Genomic DNA, 18,512 nt, shown 5'->3' on the forward strand with positions numbered 1-18,512 from the left:
AGTCTTCACCTCGATTTTCCTCTTGCGAGCAGGGTATCTCCATATGGTTATCCTGCCAGCACCTCAAACTCAAAATGTCAAAAACAGAACTCCTTATTTTACCTCCCAAATCCTCATCTCCCCCTAACTTTCCCAATGCAATCGACAATGCTCTCTGTTTTTGAAGCCTTCAAACCTGGCATTATCTCTGATTTCTCACCATCTTTCAACTCTACTAAATCCTGTCAGTTTTTCTACTACAAGATTTCTCAATCTTCCCCTTCCTTTCCGTCCAAATGGCCACCAAACTGGTCCGGCATTACTAGCGTATCAGTCTCTTCACTGTTCTCCCTGCCTCATACCTCTCCCTCTTCAGTGTACACTTCACTCTGCTGCTTGGATCTTCTTTCCAAAATGAAATTCTACCCATTCCTCTCCTCCTCAACCAGAAATTGCTGACCACTGCCTTCAAGGCAAACCATCAGCTCTCTTCTCCCTTTCAGTTAATATCACTAACTAGTCCAGATTAATTTTCTCATTGGCAAGAAATGAGCGAAACCCTAAATAAGACTTTTTAATCCCTGGGAACCAGCCCATGACTGGGGATGTGACATAGCCCTCTTTTTAAGAGTCCTCTGGTTCCTTCTAAAGGGACATTCGTTTGAACTTAAGTAACACTTGTTTTTAAAGAAGGTGACATTAAAAATTTTAATACATCCTGGATCATGATCTCGGCTTAGTTCCCATATCAGGCAATTGATAGGAGGGTTTTTATTGGTTTTTTTGCTGTTTTTTCCCCGTTCAGCCCTTACTTCTGGGCGGGACCTCCAGCGGAGTGAAATATCAAAATTTCCTACAAGCTGTGACCGATCTCAATCAGGTCGAGCCCTTGAGAGGTGTTTGGGTTCCTCAGGCGTGCTCTTTGCACTAGGTCACACTGCTTCCCACTTACCCAATGGCCTGTACTCTTGAAATGGCCAGCCCCAGGATAAAATTGCTCGCTTCAGTCCCTGAAGCAAAGCAAGTGCTTGATTGCAGGAAGTCAGGATTGCCAAGTTTTTAGGATCTCACCCCAGACCAGCTGCCCCTCACACCCCTCCAAATCTTTCCATTGGCTGGAAAAATCTCTCAGGATCTCCATTCCTGGCAGGCAGATGGAAACATTTGCAGCAATCATGTGTGGAGTTAGGGTGGGCCAAGGATTTTCCAAACCATTTGCTCAGACAAACCTGCTGGTAGACAGGCTGCCTCTCAGCTGTTTCTAAAAATGTTTTTGTGTCCCCACCAAGCTTCATTTGCCCCCAGAGACACAGTGTAAGGCAGTTTAGAAAATAAGTGTCCCAGCCCTAAGATTGAAGTTCTTTACCCTCCCACAGACAGCCAGTGTGAACAGTAAGTGAAAGCTGCATCTTTCACCCCTCAGCTGTTCTCTATTGGTGCTCTGAATGAATGAGCAAAGCTGGGAAAAAAACTGCTGCTCTTTGCAGTCTGTTGTACTGCAGAGTCCAAAATCCCCCTCTGCTCTCTTTCCCCAAATCCCACACCCGTAAGAAGGTCCAGGACCCCTCTCGCATACACTGCACTGGTTTTCCAACCTAAAGAATCAAGGCTAATGTGACTCTTAATCATCCTTCTTCATTCTTTGTTACTACAGGCCATGTGATAATCAGTACCTTCAAATTCAAAAGGAAAAGCGACTTATTCTCAACCTCTAGAGTTTGTTTTTTAACCCACCTCTTTCCTGTCACTCCTTATGGTTCTCTCCCCAACAGCAAGGGTGGATTGGGGAGGAGATAAAGTTACCATGATGGTACCCAGATTGGATCGGAAAAGAAAGGTGGCTGCTTACTGGAGGTTTTGAGTCCGGCTGAGTCTGTCTAATTCCCACCTTTGTGTTCTTTCCCAGCGATTAGTACAGTGCTCTGCACAAAGTAAACACTCAATAATTACAATTGATTGGTTGATTGAATGTTGAGTTTTTCCTTTTTCGGTGCTACTGAAAGTGCTTAATAAATACAACTATCACCCTGGGCAGTGTTGGTATTTGTTAAGCGCTTACTATGTGCCAAGCACTGTTCTAAGCACTGGGGTAGACATAGGGAAATCAGGTTGTCCCACGTAGGGCTCACAGTCTTAATCCCCATTTTACAGATGAGGGAACTGAGGCACAGAGAAGTTAAGTGACTTGCCCACAGTCACACAGCCGACAAGTGGCAGAGCTGGGATTCGAACTCATGTGCCCTGACTCCAAAGCCCGTGCTCTTTCCACTGAGCCACGCTGCTTCTCTAGCCACTTCTCTAGCTGCTTCTCTAGCCACTCACCAGTGTGGCTGGTGGGGGGATCAAAGCAGGAAGTCAGTCGATCATTTGTATTTATTGAGCGTTTACTTTGTGCAGAGCACCGTACTGAGCACTTGGGAGAGTACAGCAGTGTCATATAACGGACACTTTCCCTGCCCACAACAAGCCTACAGTCTAGAGGGAAACAGCTCAATTCTCAAGATGTACAACACAATAATAATAAGAAGAATTGTGTTATTTTTTGAGCGCTTACTATGTGCCAAAGACTTTACTAAGCGCTGGGGCAGATACAAGATAATCAGGTCCCACATGGAGCTCACAGTCTAAGTAGGAGGGAGTACAGGTATTGAATCCCCATTTTGCAGATGAGGGACTGAGGCTCAGAGAAGTTAAGTGACTTACCCAAGGTCATACAGCAGAGCTGGTATTAGAACCCAGGTCCTCTGACCCCCAGGCCTGTGTTCTTTCCACTAGTCCTTATTGCTTCTCAGAAGGAACTGGAGAAGCGGTCCTTAAGCCAGTACAAGTTTCAGACATGTAGTCGTGATTCCCATTGGGATCATTTATAGAGCCGAGGGGGCCCCGTGGTCTTCCCGGGATCTAGGTTCCAAGTGAAACTGGGACCACCCCCTCCCAGACTCCTCTTACCTCAGAGCCCACCTAAACGCTGAAAGGGGATCAGACTCATATCCACCCCATGGGAATCACTAAGCCAAGAACCGTACCCAATCCAGCCAAGACTGGTGAGTGCCTGACATCACGGGTTATCTCTTCCGGGGAGAACCCAGGTCTCCTGACTCCCAGCCCTGTACTCCTTCCAGTAGTCCAGGCTGCCTCCTGTTTGCAGAGCTCCGTACTGAGTACCTACTGTGGGCAGACCACTGGACCGAGCCCTGGATTAGGGGCTTGGGACTACACAGTAGAAGTAAAAGATGTGGTCTCAGCCCTCAGAGCTTCCGGTTGATTACCTTGCCCCTTCCTATCTCACCTCACTATTCTCCTATTACTACCCAGCCTACACACGTGGCTCCTCTAATGCCAACCTAATCACTGTACCTCGATCTCATCTATCTTGCCACTGTCCTCTCACCCACGTCTTACCTCTGGCCTGGAACACCCTCCCTCTTCCTATCCGACAGTTATCTCTCCCCAACTTCAAAGCCTTATTGAAGGCTCATCTCTTCCAAGAGGCCTTCCCTAACTAAGCCCCCTTTTCCTCCTCTCCCACTCCCTTCTGTGTCACCCTAACTTGCTCCCTTTATTCATCATCCCCAGCCCCACAGCACCTATATACATGTCTGTAATGTATTTATTTACATTTATGTCCATCTCCCCCTTCAGCCCTCTAGACTGTAAGCTCATTGAGGGAGGGGAATGTGTCTTTTATAGCGTTGTACTCTCCCAAGCACTTCGTACAAAGCGCTCAATAAATATGATTGATAATAGAGGAGACAAGCGGGCACAAATTGAGCATAGGTGTAAATGATAAAAACAAAAGTAGATCATTCAGTAAAGTCATAAAGAATGAACTACTCATGAGTGATGTGACCTAAGGACTGGAAAGTCAGTCTTGGAAAAAGCAATGCTGATGGGAGGGTCTTGCTTTCTGAACCATTCCCATTTGTGTTTTGTTCAGTTTCAAATTGGGAATATCTCATAGACCCCCAAGGAAAGACAGGCTTAGCAGGAGGGCCTCATTATAAATGTGCTTTTCATGTAAAAAAGAAATTAAGACACAATTTTTTAAAAATGAAAAATGACTTCATTCTTCCCACTGAAACCAGAAAATAATTCAATTTGTTAGTGGTTCATTTTATTTGACAGCCTTTCTGTGTACTTGATTTGGTTTGTTACACTGAATTACCCTTTAATAATGGGTACATATAATGTCGCCTCCTGGTCCGTAGATTGGTTGAGTAATTGAATAAGGAATGAGTTAAAGAGCCTTTTTAAAGGGTTCAAGGTTTTCGTGACAACACCGGTAGAAGCTGTTTGGCTGTAATGGCTCCTGTCAAAAATGGCTTTATGCTTTGGGATATGTAATTGTCCTCTGTTGCCAGTCATCGTGCTAGGCTTTTTCGTTCATCGGTTGTTTAGTGCTGCAAGTCTTAAAAAAAAAAAATCCTTTGCTTTCTATGTTTGTTCCTGAATACTCTCAGCTCAGCCGTAATGTACATTTTCACAACATGTTTTGGCTAGAACATCGTAAGGGAATTAAAGAATGTGTGACAGGTGACACAAGCTCGTTCAGCTAGAGCGAGCCACGATATCGGAAGAAACGGCAGGTATACGGGTTGAGGCTTCCCACTGGAGCATTCCTCACAGTGTCAGCTTTCCTCAACGTGAGAGGTTTTCAAGAAGGTAAATCTCCCATTATAGGAGACCTGGGAGTGTCTATTTGTGTATTTCCATTTCCTCTGAGGCAGAACAGCTCCACTGGGAAATCAGAGCGGCTCCTGTTGGCCTGAAGTTAATTTGCATCACCTTTGGTAGAATCCTAACAGTAACAGCAGTAGATTAGTAGCAGCAGCAGCTGTCACTGTCATAGTAAACGGTATTCATTAAGGGGTGACTATATGCTAAGCACTGAGGTAAAACAAATAATTAGACCGGATACGATCCCTGGCCCTCTTGCGGCTCACAGTCAAAGTGAGAATAGGCAGATACTTAGACCGGTAAGAACGAAGTGAAGAAAAACTAGATATTTCCAATTAAACCAACAAAATAATGCTAAGTAAAGAGGTAAAAGATACCTGTTGTGGAAGGGAATGGGAAAGGAAGATTCACAGCCTCCTTATCACTCTGGGCCACAGGCTCTGGTTACAATGGTGGTGACTTTTCAGCATTTGCTCTTAGGGATTCTGTTGAGTTAAGGATGGCAACAGTGGACCCAGATATCCCAGTTTTAAAGTGTTTCTGGGCTCTGTGGGCCAATGCAGTTTCTACCCACCACCCCCCTATCCTCCCCAACCCCCATTAGGAGGGGAGCTTCCAGCTCAGTGGTCTGCAACGGCTTGCAGTAGCAGCAGGTAGAGTCTAGGCCTAGAGTGACCCCTTGGAGCAGAAGGAACCTCACTCTTCCAAGACATACTCCCTATGTCCATTTATTCATTCAGTCTTACTTATTTAGCTCTTACTCTGTGCAAAGCACTTGGGAGAGTATAATATAACAATAGACACGTTCCCTACCCACAGCGAGTTTACAGTCTAAAAGGGGAGGCAGACCTTAAATATATAAATAACTTACAGCTGTGTACATAAGTGCTGTGGGGCTGGGAAGGGGGAAGAATAAAGGGAGCAACTGAGAGTGACACAGAAGGGAGTGGAAGAAGAGGAAAGGAGGGCTTAGTCAGGGAAGGCCTCTTGGAAGAGATGTGTCTTCAGTAGGGCTTTGAAGGGAGATAAGGTTTTGAAGCCCATTAAGGCAGGGCTTTAACAACTGAAACCCCGTCCTCAAGAATGCCAGATTCCACTCTGCACGTCAGTTCCCTACATCTTGGGATACTAATGAACAGCAGGATGTGTACTTGCTCTTGTGCTCTCTCTCTCTCTCTCTCTCTCTCTGTGTTTCTGTCTTTTCCTGCCTCCATTTCTCTCTCTTCCCTCTCCTCCCAAAGCCAACTGGGAGGAATTTGAGCTGTACGTTGATGGGGAGGCCAATGGAGAGCCACTAGAGATGTGGAGTGGAGAGAGATGTGCCAAGAAATGAATGCTGGGACCTTTTTCCACTGCTAAGGTTCATGCCATCTCCGACTTCTGTTGTTTCTCCCCAAGATGTGCACTACAGATGTGTACTTTGAGGTTGGAGGATTTGGAGAATGACTTGGAAGTTCAGTAGATAAGCTAAAGGACGGGGGGCGTTCATCCCATTAGTAAATGTCTTCTGGGAAATGAAGGCATTAGGGTAGATGATACAGTGGAGAGGGAGAAAGGCTGGTTCTTCTCTGAGAGGGTTTGAGAGATTGAACCTCAGGCATAATATAGGGTGATAAAGAGGAGGGACAGAAGGTTTGCATTTCAAAGTCAAAGAGTCCTCTAGGGAGGGGACTATTTCTCCTTGGTCTTATAGGCAGCATTCTCATACTTTGATTCAAACAATCGTATTTATTGAGCGCTTACTGTGTGCAAAGCAATATACCAAGTGCATGGGAGCCTACAAAATTCTCCTTTCACATTCTCTTCAGACTAATTCCCCTACTTTGGGCCACACTAAGAATTTCTAGCTTAAATTATGGGGTGAGTCTTCCAGAATCTCCTCTTTGCATGGACCAATAAGACTGTTAAATGTGGATTTTGGTACCAATTTAGAGTTTTTAGTGTTGCCCAAATGGTTTGATTTTGAAATGAACATTTGTTGTATTTGATTCCCAGTCAAGATTCAGGATTGGGTTAAATGATCTAATCATGTAGGCATTTTCTCTGTTGCTTTTCTATCCTTCAGTAAAAATCATGGTTTTTTTTTGGCTGAATATCTATGTCTTCCTTAGGATTCGGCACTAACATCCTGGGGCCATGTCTTCCTGTGTGCTTTGGTGGCTTAAATTACTTAAAATGATTCAGAGATTTAAAAATGACTTGCAATGAAGCAAGAAATGGATTGACAACATTGCAGCCCCTCATAATTGTAACAAAATGAAGGCTCACAGAAACCTGCCACATGGCACAAAGGTCAAGAACAGGAATTTGTGTGACCAGTGGCGGGGTGCCAAGGTTGCCCCATGCCAGCGACACAACCAGGAACATAATAATAATAATAATGTTGGTATTTGTTAAGCGCTTACTATGTGCCGAGCACTGTTCTAAGCGCTGGGGTAGACATAGGGGAATCAGGTTGTCCCACGTGGGGCTCACAGTCTTAATCCCCATTTTACAGATGAGGGAACTGAGGCACAGAGAAGTTAAGTGACTTGCCCACAGTCACACAGCCGACAAGCAACTATGTACCACCAACCACCAAAGCAACACAGACATAACCCCAAATGGATCCGCCAAATGGTATTTATTGAGTGCTTACTGTGTGCAGAGCACTGTACTAAGCACTTGGGAGAATATAGTACAGCAGAGTTGGTAGACATGTTCCATGCTTACAACAAGCTTACAGTCTAGAGACCTCCCCCACACCCTCCCTCCATGTCATCCTGGGCTCTTGCTGCCATCCTTCCTCAGCCCAGTGGGAAGAAGCAGTATGGCCTACTGGATAGAGCGTGGGCCTGGGAATCAGAAGGACCTGGGTTCTAATCCCAGCTCCTCCATTTATCTGCTCTGCGACCTTGGACATGTCACTTCACTTCTCTTTAGCATCAGTTACCTCATCTGTAAAATGGGGGTTAAGACTGTGAGCCCCATGTGGGACATGGACTGTGTCCAACCTGATGAGTTTGTATCCACCCCAGTGCTTAGTACAGTGGTGCCTGGCACATAGTAAGCTCTTAACAAATACCATTAAAACAAACAAAAATAAAAGAACTCTCAGCCTACCTCTGTAAAACTTAGGACATCAGAACATTAGGAAAGCTTTGTGGCAGTGGCTATTGGTGTCGCTGTTGAACTCAGAGATATAGAATGAATAGAGGGGAACTGACACTTTGTATAGATCGTATACCAAAAAGCCACCTTAAAATAGCACCAGGCACTGCAGTAGGGCAGCAGGGAGCTCTCTTTTCACGACAAGAGTGGGAAATAGATCCTCAATCACACATCGGCCTTTTCAGTCACTACCTGTTTTCTCCCTTCCTCCCCATATTTTCTCTGCTTTTATCCCCATCCCAGCCAGTACCCAAGCCCAGTTACTCCTTCCTAAATACAGCAAACAAGGAGCATGGAAGAATACCTGGGAAGGCTTCTGTTGGTCGAAAAATCCATTTTTGACCCCCTCACTTGCATGAATCAATGCCCGACTGCATGGTCAGTCAGTCAATCGTATTTATTGTGCGTTTACTATGTGCAGAGCACCGTGCTAAGTGCTTGGGAGAGTACAGTAAAACAATATAACAGACACATTCCCTGCCCACAACAAGCTTACAGTCTAGAGGGGAGACAGACAATAATATAAATAGAATTACGGATATGTACATAAGTGCTATGGGGCTAGGAGGGAGAATGAATTAAGGGAGCAAGTCAGGGTGACACAGAAGGGAGTTGAAGAAAAGGAAAAGAGGGCTTAGGTAGGGAAGGCCTCTTGGAGGAGATGTGCTTTTAATAAGGCTTTGAAGTAGGGGAGAATAGTTGTCTGCAGGACGCGGGTGAGGGGTCGGCGGCAAGATAGACGAGACAGAGGATTGTCTAATCCACTCTGGGCAAAAATAAATAGGCCTCAATGTGGTCCTTTCAGTTGGACCTTGGCTTCTTCAATTGGGAAACAAGATGGGGTGGGATAGAAGAATGCTTATAGACCTCTCTGTCAATCCGCAAAATTAGTGGGATAAATCACACAGTCTTCAAAGCCACATCAATTAGGAACCTCTGTGGTAAAGCTCTTGAGGTGTTGCTACTAGGTGTTTATAAGAGATTAAGAGTAAGGGATCAATCAGTTTGCCGGCCACGATGATGGTGTTGGAAATGATGAAGACGATAAGGCTGACCTGTAGGTTTGAAAGAGATTCTGCAGTTCTGAGCAGGGGGATTCTTTTATGCTCACAAAGACTTTGACACATTCAGAAATAAAGCTGTCCTGATCACTAACACGAACAGAAGTCCAGATATTCATTCAATCGTATTTATTGAGTGCTTACTATGTGCAGAGCACTGTACTAAGCGCTTGAGACCTGCCTGATCTCTTTGGTACTGTGTTTCACCGTCTACTTGAAGCGGTGAAGCAAGAAAGAGCATTTCACTAGGCCCAGGTAGAAAATGGCTAGTATATGGGATAACGGTCACCCAGGACCCCAGCAATAGAAACCACCCCCACTGTCTCCACGATGTACCCTTTTTCAGGGACTCACTTTGGGCAGAGAAGATGTCTACCAACTCCATTCTGTTGTACTCTCCCAAGCGCTTAGTACAGTGCTCTGCGCCCAGTCAGTGCTCGGTAAATACCGTTGATCGATTCAGGGACTACCAGGGTAACCTGTGCAAAACCATCGTGTCTGCGTTGCAGCGAGTGACAGCTTTTGCCTCCTACCGTGTTTGAGCTAATGCAAGCCTGCATCCCCTGACGGTTTGCACAGAGACCTGCAGCAAATGATGTATCATTGAATCCGTCAGCCTGAATTACAGAGCAGGCTCATCACATTAAGCTCAGACTCGGAGCTGACAGTTCCCGTGTCTAGTCATTGATCCTGGCTGTCGAGCCTTCTTCTTCTCCACCTCTGCAGGCGTGGGAAACATGGCCAGACAGAATGTAGGCGAGGCACAGTAATGGAGTAATGTACAATTATAAATAATGTACAATAATGAAGGCGCTTGAGAGGACTGTTAGAATTGGGAGTCCATAAAGATTTAACTCCGTCGTTGACTTAAAAGAAGTCTTTGCAAATCAAGATGCAGATTTCCGTATTGCATTTTGACCTGGAGTCCATCCCGAAACGATAAGATCGCAAAGCCCCAGTTTGGGATTTCCTTCGTAGACTTGGTTCTAAAAGCATAGTGGATAGTGATACAGTTGGCATAACTGATTCCTAGGTTTTTGGTTTTTTTATGATATTAAGTGTTTACTAGGTATCAAGCACTGTTTTAAGTGCTGGGTTAGATACAAGTTAATCAGGCAGTATATAGTCCCTGTCCCACGTGGGGCTCACCTCTAGACTGTAAGCTCGTTGTGGACAAGGAATGTGTCTGTTGTTTTGTTGTACTCTCCCAAGAGCTTAGTACAGTGCTTTGCACACAGTAAGAGCTCAGTTAATATGACTTAATGAACGTCAATCAAGTAGGAGGGAGAACAGGTTTGCATCACCGTTTTGCACTTAAGGAAATGGAAGCACAGAGAAGTGATATGACTTGCCTAAGGTCACATAGCACACAAGTGGCAGAGCCCAGGATTAGAATCCGGGTCCTCTGGCTCCCAGGCCCCTGCTTTATCCATTAGGCCATGCTGGCTGGAGATGTTTCAGAGTCTCCCTGATCACAGGCGATTACTGATTGGGTCAGGGGTCCGCAGATAAAAGGAACGAGTAGTGGAGGGAGAGAGTGGGGTCAGTGGGACCCCTTCACCCTTCCTCCCCGGGAATTCGGGGAGCTTCGGCAGAGACGGAGAATCTTCCATTACCGTCACTCCTTGTGCTGAGCCGAGAACTGCGGGGTTACCCTAAACTTTGCAAGGATTGGGGGGCTGTGAATTGCATATGGAGCAGGGACCGTTTCCAACCTGATTATCTTCTATCTACACTAGTGCATGGCACATATTAAGTGCTTAAAAAGTACTATTATTACTATCATCATTATTACAGAATGTAAGCTGTAGACTGTAAACTGTAAGCTCACTATGGTCAGGGAACGTGTCTATCACCTCTGGTATATTGTACTCCCCCAAGCACTTAGTACAGTGCTCTGCACACAGTTAGTACTCAATAATTATGGTTGATTGATTATCAGGTCCTAGTAGTCTTGGTTTTCCTCTTTCTCTTTCCAGGTTCCTGTGCTGAGACCAATGGATCTGATGGTGGAAGCTACCCCCAGGAGAGTATTTGCCAACGCTCACACCTATCACATCAACTCCATCTCTGTAAACAGTGATTATGAAACCTACATGTCAGCGGATGACTTGAGGATAAACTTGTGGAATTTTGAAATCACCAATCAGAGTTTTAGTATCCTTTCCTTAAGGCAACAAGCTTAAAGTTTTTATGCCCAATCCAGAGAAGGTCTCTGTCAGAACCTAGGATTGGAAAGAACAAATTCATACCAACCTTGAATTATTGGCAACTTTTTTGAGTGGGGGTTGGGGAGGACAGGGCCGTATTACCTCTAAATTTTCAAATAGAGTACCCTCGATTTGAATTTGTTCTTAAAATTGTATGTTTTTGTATGGTTGCATAAACGAGAAATTGATTTGATGAACAGTAAGATCTGAACTTATCTTGCTGTTGAATTTTCTTCTTCCTTTTGATCACCACCATCTCTGTCATCATCATCATCATTTACTGAACATCTACAAGTTGCTGAGCATTACTAGATGCTGGGGGCATGTGATCGAATAAAAAGACTTGATCCTGCCCTCGAGGAGCTTGCAATCCAGGGGCAGGCAAACAAAGGCGTATTGTCAGCTATACGGCATTACAAAGTAAGCATTTAGATTCAAATGATGAAAATGGAAGGAAACGATTAGAGATAGGGAGCCAAAAATAAGCAGAAATTCACAGGGGGTGAAGGGACAATGTGAGCTGGGAGGTGGGAATTTGTTGGCAAAGGCCTCCTGGAGAAAAAAGTTTTTTCAGTAAATCAAACAGTGATATTCATTGAGCACTCACTGTGTGCAGAGCACTAGACTAAATGCTTGGGAAAGTATGGTACAACAGAGTTGGTAGGTGCATTCCCTGCCCACAAGAAGCTTACAGTCTACAGGGATAGACAGACATTAAAATAAAGTGCAAAAGGGGAAAATAGAGTATAAGGTTATACTCTAAGTTCTGGGATGAGTATCAGAGTATCAAAGCAGTTTGGCCTAGTAGTTAGAGAATGAGATTGGAAGTCAGAGGGACTTGGGATCTAATCCCAGTTCTGCTGTGTGATCTTGAGTAAGACACTTCACTTGTCTGTGCCTCAATTACCTCATCTTGTAAATTGGAGATTAAGATTGTGGGCCCCACATGTGGGACGTGGACTGTGTTTGACCTGATTAGCTTGTATTTATCCCAGTGCTTAGTACAGTCCCCGGCACAGATTGTAAATGCTTAACAAATACCATAGAAAGGCAGGAGAAAAGATAACTTGATTTTATTTTATTCAAGCCCGTTTCTACGTTCAAACAGTTAGCTGAGTTCAGGATGGATGGTATTGAGTGATATCTGAAATCAAATATCTTCCTGCGTCCTTTGGAATGACACTTCTGCTAGTGAGGTCCTATCCGTGCATGTGGTTGATGGAAATGATTTTTACAGTTCCAGTGCACCCTTCTACAAAGAATTTTCATAAAGATTGTTTCATAAAGTTCTGCCTCTTGTTGTCATCCCAGAGGCTGGCTTCTGAGAATGACCACATTCCCGCATATCCCCCGGCTTCAGTAAAGCCTTGGAGTTTTCTAAGACAACTGAGTAACTACAGTTGCTGATGGTCACTGGTCGGAGCCGGGGACTGAGTAGCCCACCTCAGGTGATTCCTTTCTTCTCTTCCAGTGCATTCCACTAGTCTGCACAGGTGAGTTTACTGGCAGAATGAAGAAGAGGAAAGGAAAATAAAGGAGTCTTGCCTGCTTCCCGTCTAAGATTTAAGATTGACAGTAATAGGAGTGTTAGCAGTAGGAGAAGCAGCGTGGCTCAGTGGAAAGAGCCCGGGCTTGGGTGTCAGAGTTCATGGGTTCCAATCCCGGCGCGGCCACTTGTCAGCTGTGTGACTGTGGGCAAGTCACTTCACTTCTCTGTGCCTCAGTTCCCTCATCTGGAAAATGGGGATTAACTGTGAGCCTCACGTGGGACAACCTGATGACCCTGTATCTACCCCAGCGCTTAGAACAGTGCTCTGCACATAGTAAGCGCTTAACAAATACCAACATTAGTAGTAGTAGTAGTAACAGCAGCTGTAGTATTTATTGAGCATATACTTGGTGTCGTGCAGTATTTAATAAGTGCTTGGGAAGAGATGACGTGTTCCTTCCCCATAGGGAGCTCCCTCTCTAACAGGTGAGACGATCCCAGACGTACTTACAAAACAGAATAATCAAATAATTGAATGTGCCATTGAATAAACAGACATATGAAAGTGTTGAGGAGGGATACGAAATTTGTTTTTTGGTTTCTTTAATGGCATTTATTAAGCACTTACTTTGTGGCAGGTACTGTACTAAGTGTTGAGGTAGATACAGGCTAATTAGGTTGGACACAGTCCCTAACCCACATGGGGCCCACAGTCTCAATCCCCATTTTACAGATGAGGTAACAGAGGCACAGTGAATTGACTTGCCCAAGGTCACACAGACAAGTGGCAGAGTCACGATTAGAACTCAGGTCCTTCTGACTCCCAGCCCATGCTCTATCCACTAGACCACACTGCTTATCAGGGTTCATAAATGTGAGAGCTGTCTAATGGTTTAATATGACTTGGGTGCTGGGAATTAATAATCACGGAAGGCTGGCTTGTTGGAAAAGGTGGAGGTGCTGAGAAATGACTGTGGAAATAAAGTTTTTTACTGCAAACGTTTTTCAAGTATCCCAAATGCTAGGTCATTAGGGATTTTGTTTAATTGATCTATCGATCAGTGGTATTTATTGAGCACTTCCTGGGTCTTAAGGGACCTCAGCCTGCAGCTTCACCTCAAATTGGACAAAACTCCCCACAGACCGTAAGCTCGTTGTTGGCAGGGATGGTGTCAAGCGCTCTCCCAAGTGCTTAGTACAGAGCTCTGTACACAGTAAGCGCTAAATAAATACTATTGATTGATTGTTGTCTTCCTCCCTCTGGTTGCTTATCTCAAGAGAACTTAGCAGCGGTGGAATTTCCATTTTTTGACCTCACCAAAAGAGGCCAGGCTATTTTTTGGTTTGATTTGGCCCACCGGGATTGGACAAGCCTGAGGCGGCCATACTGGCGGTCTGTTGCCTCTTGCCTTTCCCCAGTGAGGCTGGAGTCATTTGTGACTGTGCTGCAGTTACCCTAAAGGTCAGAGAAACAAGGGGGTCCCCAATTTCCAAGGAACAGGTACTGGATGGAATCAGTGGGCTAGGCCTCTGGGAGTTACTTTTATTTTCCCAGAATAATAATCATACTAATAATAGACTGTAAGCTCACTGGGGGCAAGGAATGTGTCTGTTTATTGTACTCTCCCAAGCACTTAATGCAGTACTCTGCACACCGTAAGTGCTCAATAAATATAATTGAATGAATGAATAGGGGTATTTATTGAACACTTCCTATGTACCAAGCACCGAACAAGGTGCTGGAGTAGATACAAGATAATCAGATCCCACATGGGGCTCTCGTTCTAATAGGAGGGAACACAGGTATTGAATCCCCATTTTGTAGATGAGGGAACTGAGGCACAGAGAAGTAAAGTGACTTACCTAAGGTCAAACAGCAGCCAGGTGGCGGAGCCTGGATTAGAACCCAGGTCCTCTGACTCTCAGACCCAGGGAGGGCCACACTGCTTCCCTGGCATCTCGAGTTGGGTTTTCCTCCTGCACATTCATGGAAGGAACAGAATTTCCCAGCAGAGCTCCCTTCCCCTTAGCAGATATGGCAAGTGAGTGGCAGCGAGGGGGCTGTTGGTCTGCTCTTCCATCTGTTCATGAAGATGGCCAGCAAGGTGCTGGATCAGTACAAGTTGGGTAGTGCATTGGGATGTCAGTGCCCTGGGCACAGTGCTGAAATAGGCATCTTACTTGCTGGCTCTGAACCTGGAGAAGGATACCCAAAAGCCTGGGTTAGCACGGAGTGAAATTTTATTGTGACTTCTCCTTCACTGAGCATAATGACCTGACTTTTCTCTTCGTCCTCCTCCCCTTGGCCCTCCTCCTCTTCCTCCTCCTGCTCCACCTTCTCCTCCTCCGTACCTTCCTCGACCTCCTCCTAGACTTTCTCCTCTTCTTCCTCCTCTTCCCCCCCGACCTCTTTTTCTTCCTCTTCCTCCACTCCCTTCCCCTTCTCTTCCTCCTTCTTCTTCTCTTCCTGCTCCTCCTCCTTCTTCTTCTTCACCTTCTCCTCCTCCTTCTTCCTCTCTTCCTCCTCCCACTTCTCCTCCTCCTCCTCCGGGCTCTATTCCGGGATCCATGATCGTGGCCTGAAGCTCAGCTGGCTGTCATTAGGAGCTTCTGCCTGCCAGGCGCAGTGACGTTGCGAGTTTTGCCTGCAGGCTTTGGAGGGGGAGGAGAATTTCTTTCATTTAGGAGACAGATGCCTTGGGAGAAAGCAAGCAGGAAATATGAGTAACGTAATCTGGGCTCTAGCCCGCAGATAGATTAAGACTACCTGCCAGACCAGTGAGATAGGGCCATCCACCCTTAGTCACACGTAAAATCGTCACTGGAGTCACGATAACAATATTAACTGATAAGCACTAAGCAGTCTTTACCAACAGATGGTTTTGCTTGTAGCCAAGAGGCAGCCACCCCTGGAAACGGTCTCTAAAGAGACTAATATAATATCGATGGCATTTGTTAAGCGCTTACTATGTGCCGGGCACTGTTCCAAGCGCTGGAGTAGATACAAGGTGATCGGGTTGTCCCGTGTGGGGCTCAGAGTCTTAATCTCCGTTGAGGTAACTGAGGCACAGAGAAGTTAAGTGACTTGCCCAAAGTCACACAGCTGACAAATGGCAGAGCTGGGATTAGAACCCACGACTTCTGACTCCCAAACCTGGGCTCTTTCCACGAAACCACGCTGCTTCTAGTAAGTACACCTTTTATGAGTGCCGGTGGAAACGATACTCTGAACAACTCATTTTTCTGTAGTAAATGATTTATTCCCAAATTGTCTATTATTTTTGTTTCCAAAGACCTTAACTGAATAAGTAGGGTATTGGAATTTAGCCCTCTCCTGTTGCGTAATTTTCTCTGCTGACAGAAATATCTAGAGAGCTTATTAAGGTCCCGTGTCTTCCTCTAGGCTCCAGAATCCCAGGCACCATAAGAGGCTGCTGTAACAGCAAACATCTTTGACCTCTTCCTCCCTGGGATTTAAGAATTCACGATCACCCCGGGGGGCTAGGTTCAGCCCTAGTAAGAGTCCATCCAAGTCATTATCCACTGAAACCGGGGAATACTGATGTTCCCTCACTGATCAATCAGTCAACTATCGTTATTGAGGGCTTTCTGTGTGCAGAGCACTGTACTAACCACTTGGGAGAGTTCAATATAACAGAGTTGGCAGACACGTTCCCTGCCCATAACAAGCTTAGACTGTGAGCCCGTTGTTGGGTAGGAATGGTCTCTGTTGTTTCTATTTGTTGCCAAAGTGTACTTTCCAAGCGCTTAGTACAGTACTCTGCACACAGTAAGCGCTCAATAAATGCAATTGAATGAATGAATCAAGAGGTCCTTGGCAGAGCTGATTGTTCTCTTTCTCATTCCTTTTTGTTATAGAGAAGCAGCGTGGCTCAGTGGAAAGAGCACGGGCTTGGGAGTCAGAGGTCATGAGTTCAAATCCTGGCTCTGCCACTTGTCAGCTGTGTGACTGTGGGCAAGTCACTTAACTTCTGCGTGCCTCAGTTACCTCATCTGTAAAATGGGGATTAACTGTGAGCCTCACGTGGGACAACCTGATTACCCTGTATCTACCCCAGCGTTTAGAACAGTGCTCGGCACATAGTAAGCGCTTAACAAATGCCAACATTATTATTATTATAGTATATATTAAGCACCTATTATGTGCCAGGCACTGTACAAAGTGCTGGAGTTAGATACAAAATAATCAGATTGGACACAGTCCACGTCCCACATGGGGCTCACAGTGTTAATCCCCATTTTACAGATGAGATAACTGAGGCACGCAGAAGTTAAGTGATTCACTCAAGGTCACACTACAGACAAGGGATGGAGCCAGGATTAGAATCCAGGTCCTCTGACTCCCAAACCTGTGCTGTTTAGTCTAGGCTACGTTGTTTCCCCCAACTCGGGGTCGCACCTGGGGAGTTTCCAGTACTCCTCCAGTCTCAACTGTGGGAAGGAGAGTCAAGCAGAGGCCTGTCCATTCCATCCCTAACTTGGGCAGTGGCTAGCGAGTGGAAGGCCATTTGCTACGAGCCAAAGCTCATCTGCGCTTGGCAGCAGCGGCATGGGAGAGAGTCAAGGGCAGAGACTCAAGTTTACTGTGTGGAAGAAGGCAATGGTAAATCAATTCTGTATTTTTACCAAGAAAACTCTATGGAGACGCTACCAGAACGATCGCAGATGGAGGTGGGACGTTCTGGGAGAGACGTGTCTGCGGCATCGCTACGGGTCAGAGACGATTCGACAGCGTAAGACAAGACAAGTTGTTTCCACATTCTCTACTGATTCTAATTTTGCCTTTTGGTGCAGTTTTAGTGGGTGAAGCAGTGAGGGGTAGTTGGGACCTTTGGGCCCCCACTTTAATCAGGGACACAGTTATTTTAAGAATGTGTGCCCCTTGCGACTTTCCCTTTTGTTCCTTTTCCTTGACTTATTAGGGTGAAACTTCTCCAAAAAGATCCACACCCATTTCCCTCAATATAAAAAGAGAAGCAGCTTGGCCTAGTGGAGTGCGAGCCCGGGAGTCAGAAGGACCTGGCTCTAATCCCGGCTCCTCCACATGTCTACTGGGTGGCCTTGAGCAAATCAATTCACTTCTCTGGGCCTCAGTGACCTCATCTGTAAAATGGGATTAAAACTGTGAGCCACATTTGAGTCAGGGTCTGTATCCAACCCACTTAGCTTTTTTAAATGGTATTTGTTAACGCTTACTATGTGCCAAGTATCCCAACACTTAGAACAGTGCTTGACACATAGTAAGTGTTTACCAAACACCATTATTATTCCTAGAAAATATACATGTTTTGTGACAGGGTGGTGCAGGTGGCTAATACGGGTGCAAACCATTTGGAAACCATATAGGTCCATTTGTAGTTCTTCCACGTCCAAGCCAAAGTGGAAACAAAAGCCTCTATCTTTACGTGAAACTCCCCGCCCTGGCTGATTTTGGATCTTCAGTTCCGCCGAATCAGTTCATTGGGATATGCCAGGCTGTACAGACAAACTTCAGAACAACAAGGATGGAGGGTGAGACCTTAAAAGTCGATGTAGAGTGGGACAGGGCCAGGACTGTGGAGGCCAGCAGGCCTTTCAGCGGATTGTGGTGAGAGCAGGACAGCAAGCTTCATACTACGTTGATGGTCTCCAAATCCATGGGAGCATCCAACCATCTACATAACTGTGGGACCTGGCCTTACTGCCCAAGACCCATTTGGCTTGGAGAGTAGTTCCACCAGCACAACTTAATAATAATAATATTGGTTAAGTGCTTACTATGTGCCAGACACTGTTCTAAGCACTGGGGTAGACACAAGGCAATTGTGTCTACCCCATAGGACTCACAGTCTTAATCCCTATTTTACAGTTTGGGGAACTGAGGCCCAGTGAAGTGACTTACCCAAGGTCACCCAAAAGACAAGTGGCAGAGCCATGGCCTTCTGA

The 18,512-nt window shown here is 45.6% G+C and overlaps 1 protein-coding gene across 3 annotated transcripts in view; it reads left to right on the forward strand.

Annotated features, from left to right (window-relative positions):
- The window catches only part of PPP2R2B (protein phosphatase 2 regulatory subunit Bbeta), a 190,194-nt gene that overhangs the window by 152,876 nt on the left and 18,806 nt on the right, over positions 1-18,512 (forward strand). For all 3 annotated transcript variants that reach the window (XM_029051308.2, XM_029051310.2, XM_029051309.2), the window contains exon 5: positions 10,847-11,024. In XM_029051308.2, the coding sequence (XP_028907141.1) occupies positions 10,847-11,024 (178 nt within the window). The remainder of the gene's footprint in view (positions 1-10,846; positions 11,025-18,512) is intronic.

The sequence above is a fragment of the Ornithorhynchus anatinus genome, chromosome X1 (genome assembly GCF_004115215.2).
Source record: "Ornithorhynchus anatinus isolate Pmale09 chromosome X1, mOrnAna1.pri.v4, whole genome shotgun sequence".
NCBI lineage: Eukaryota > Metazoa > Chordata > Mammalia > Monotremata > Ornithorhynchidae > Ornithorhynchus > Ornithorhynchus anatinus.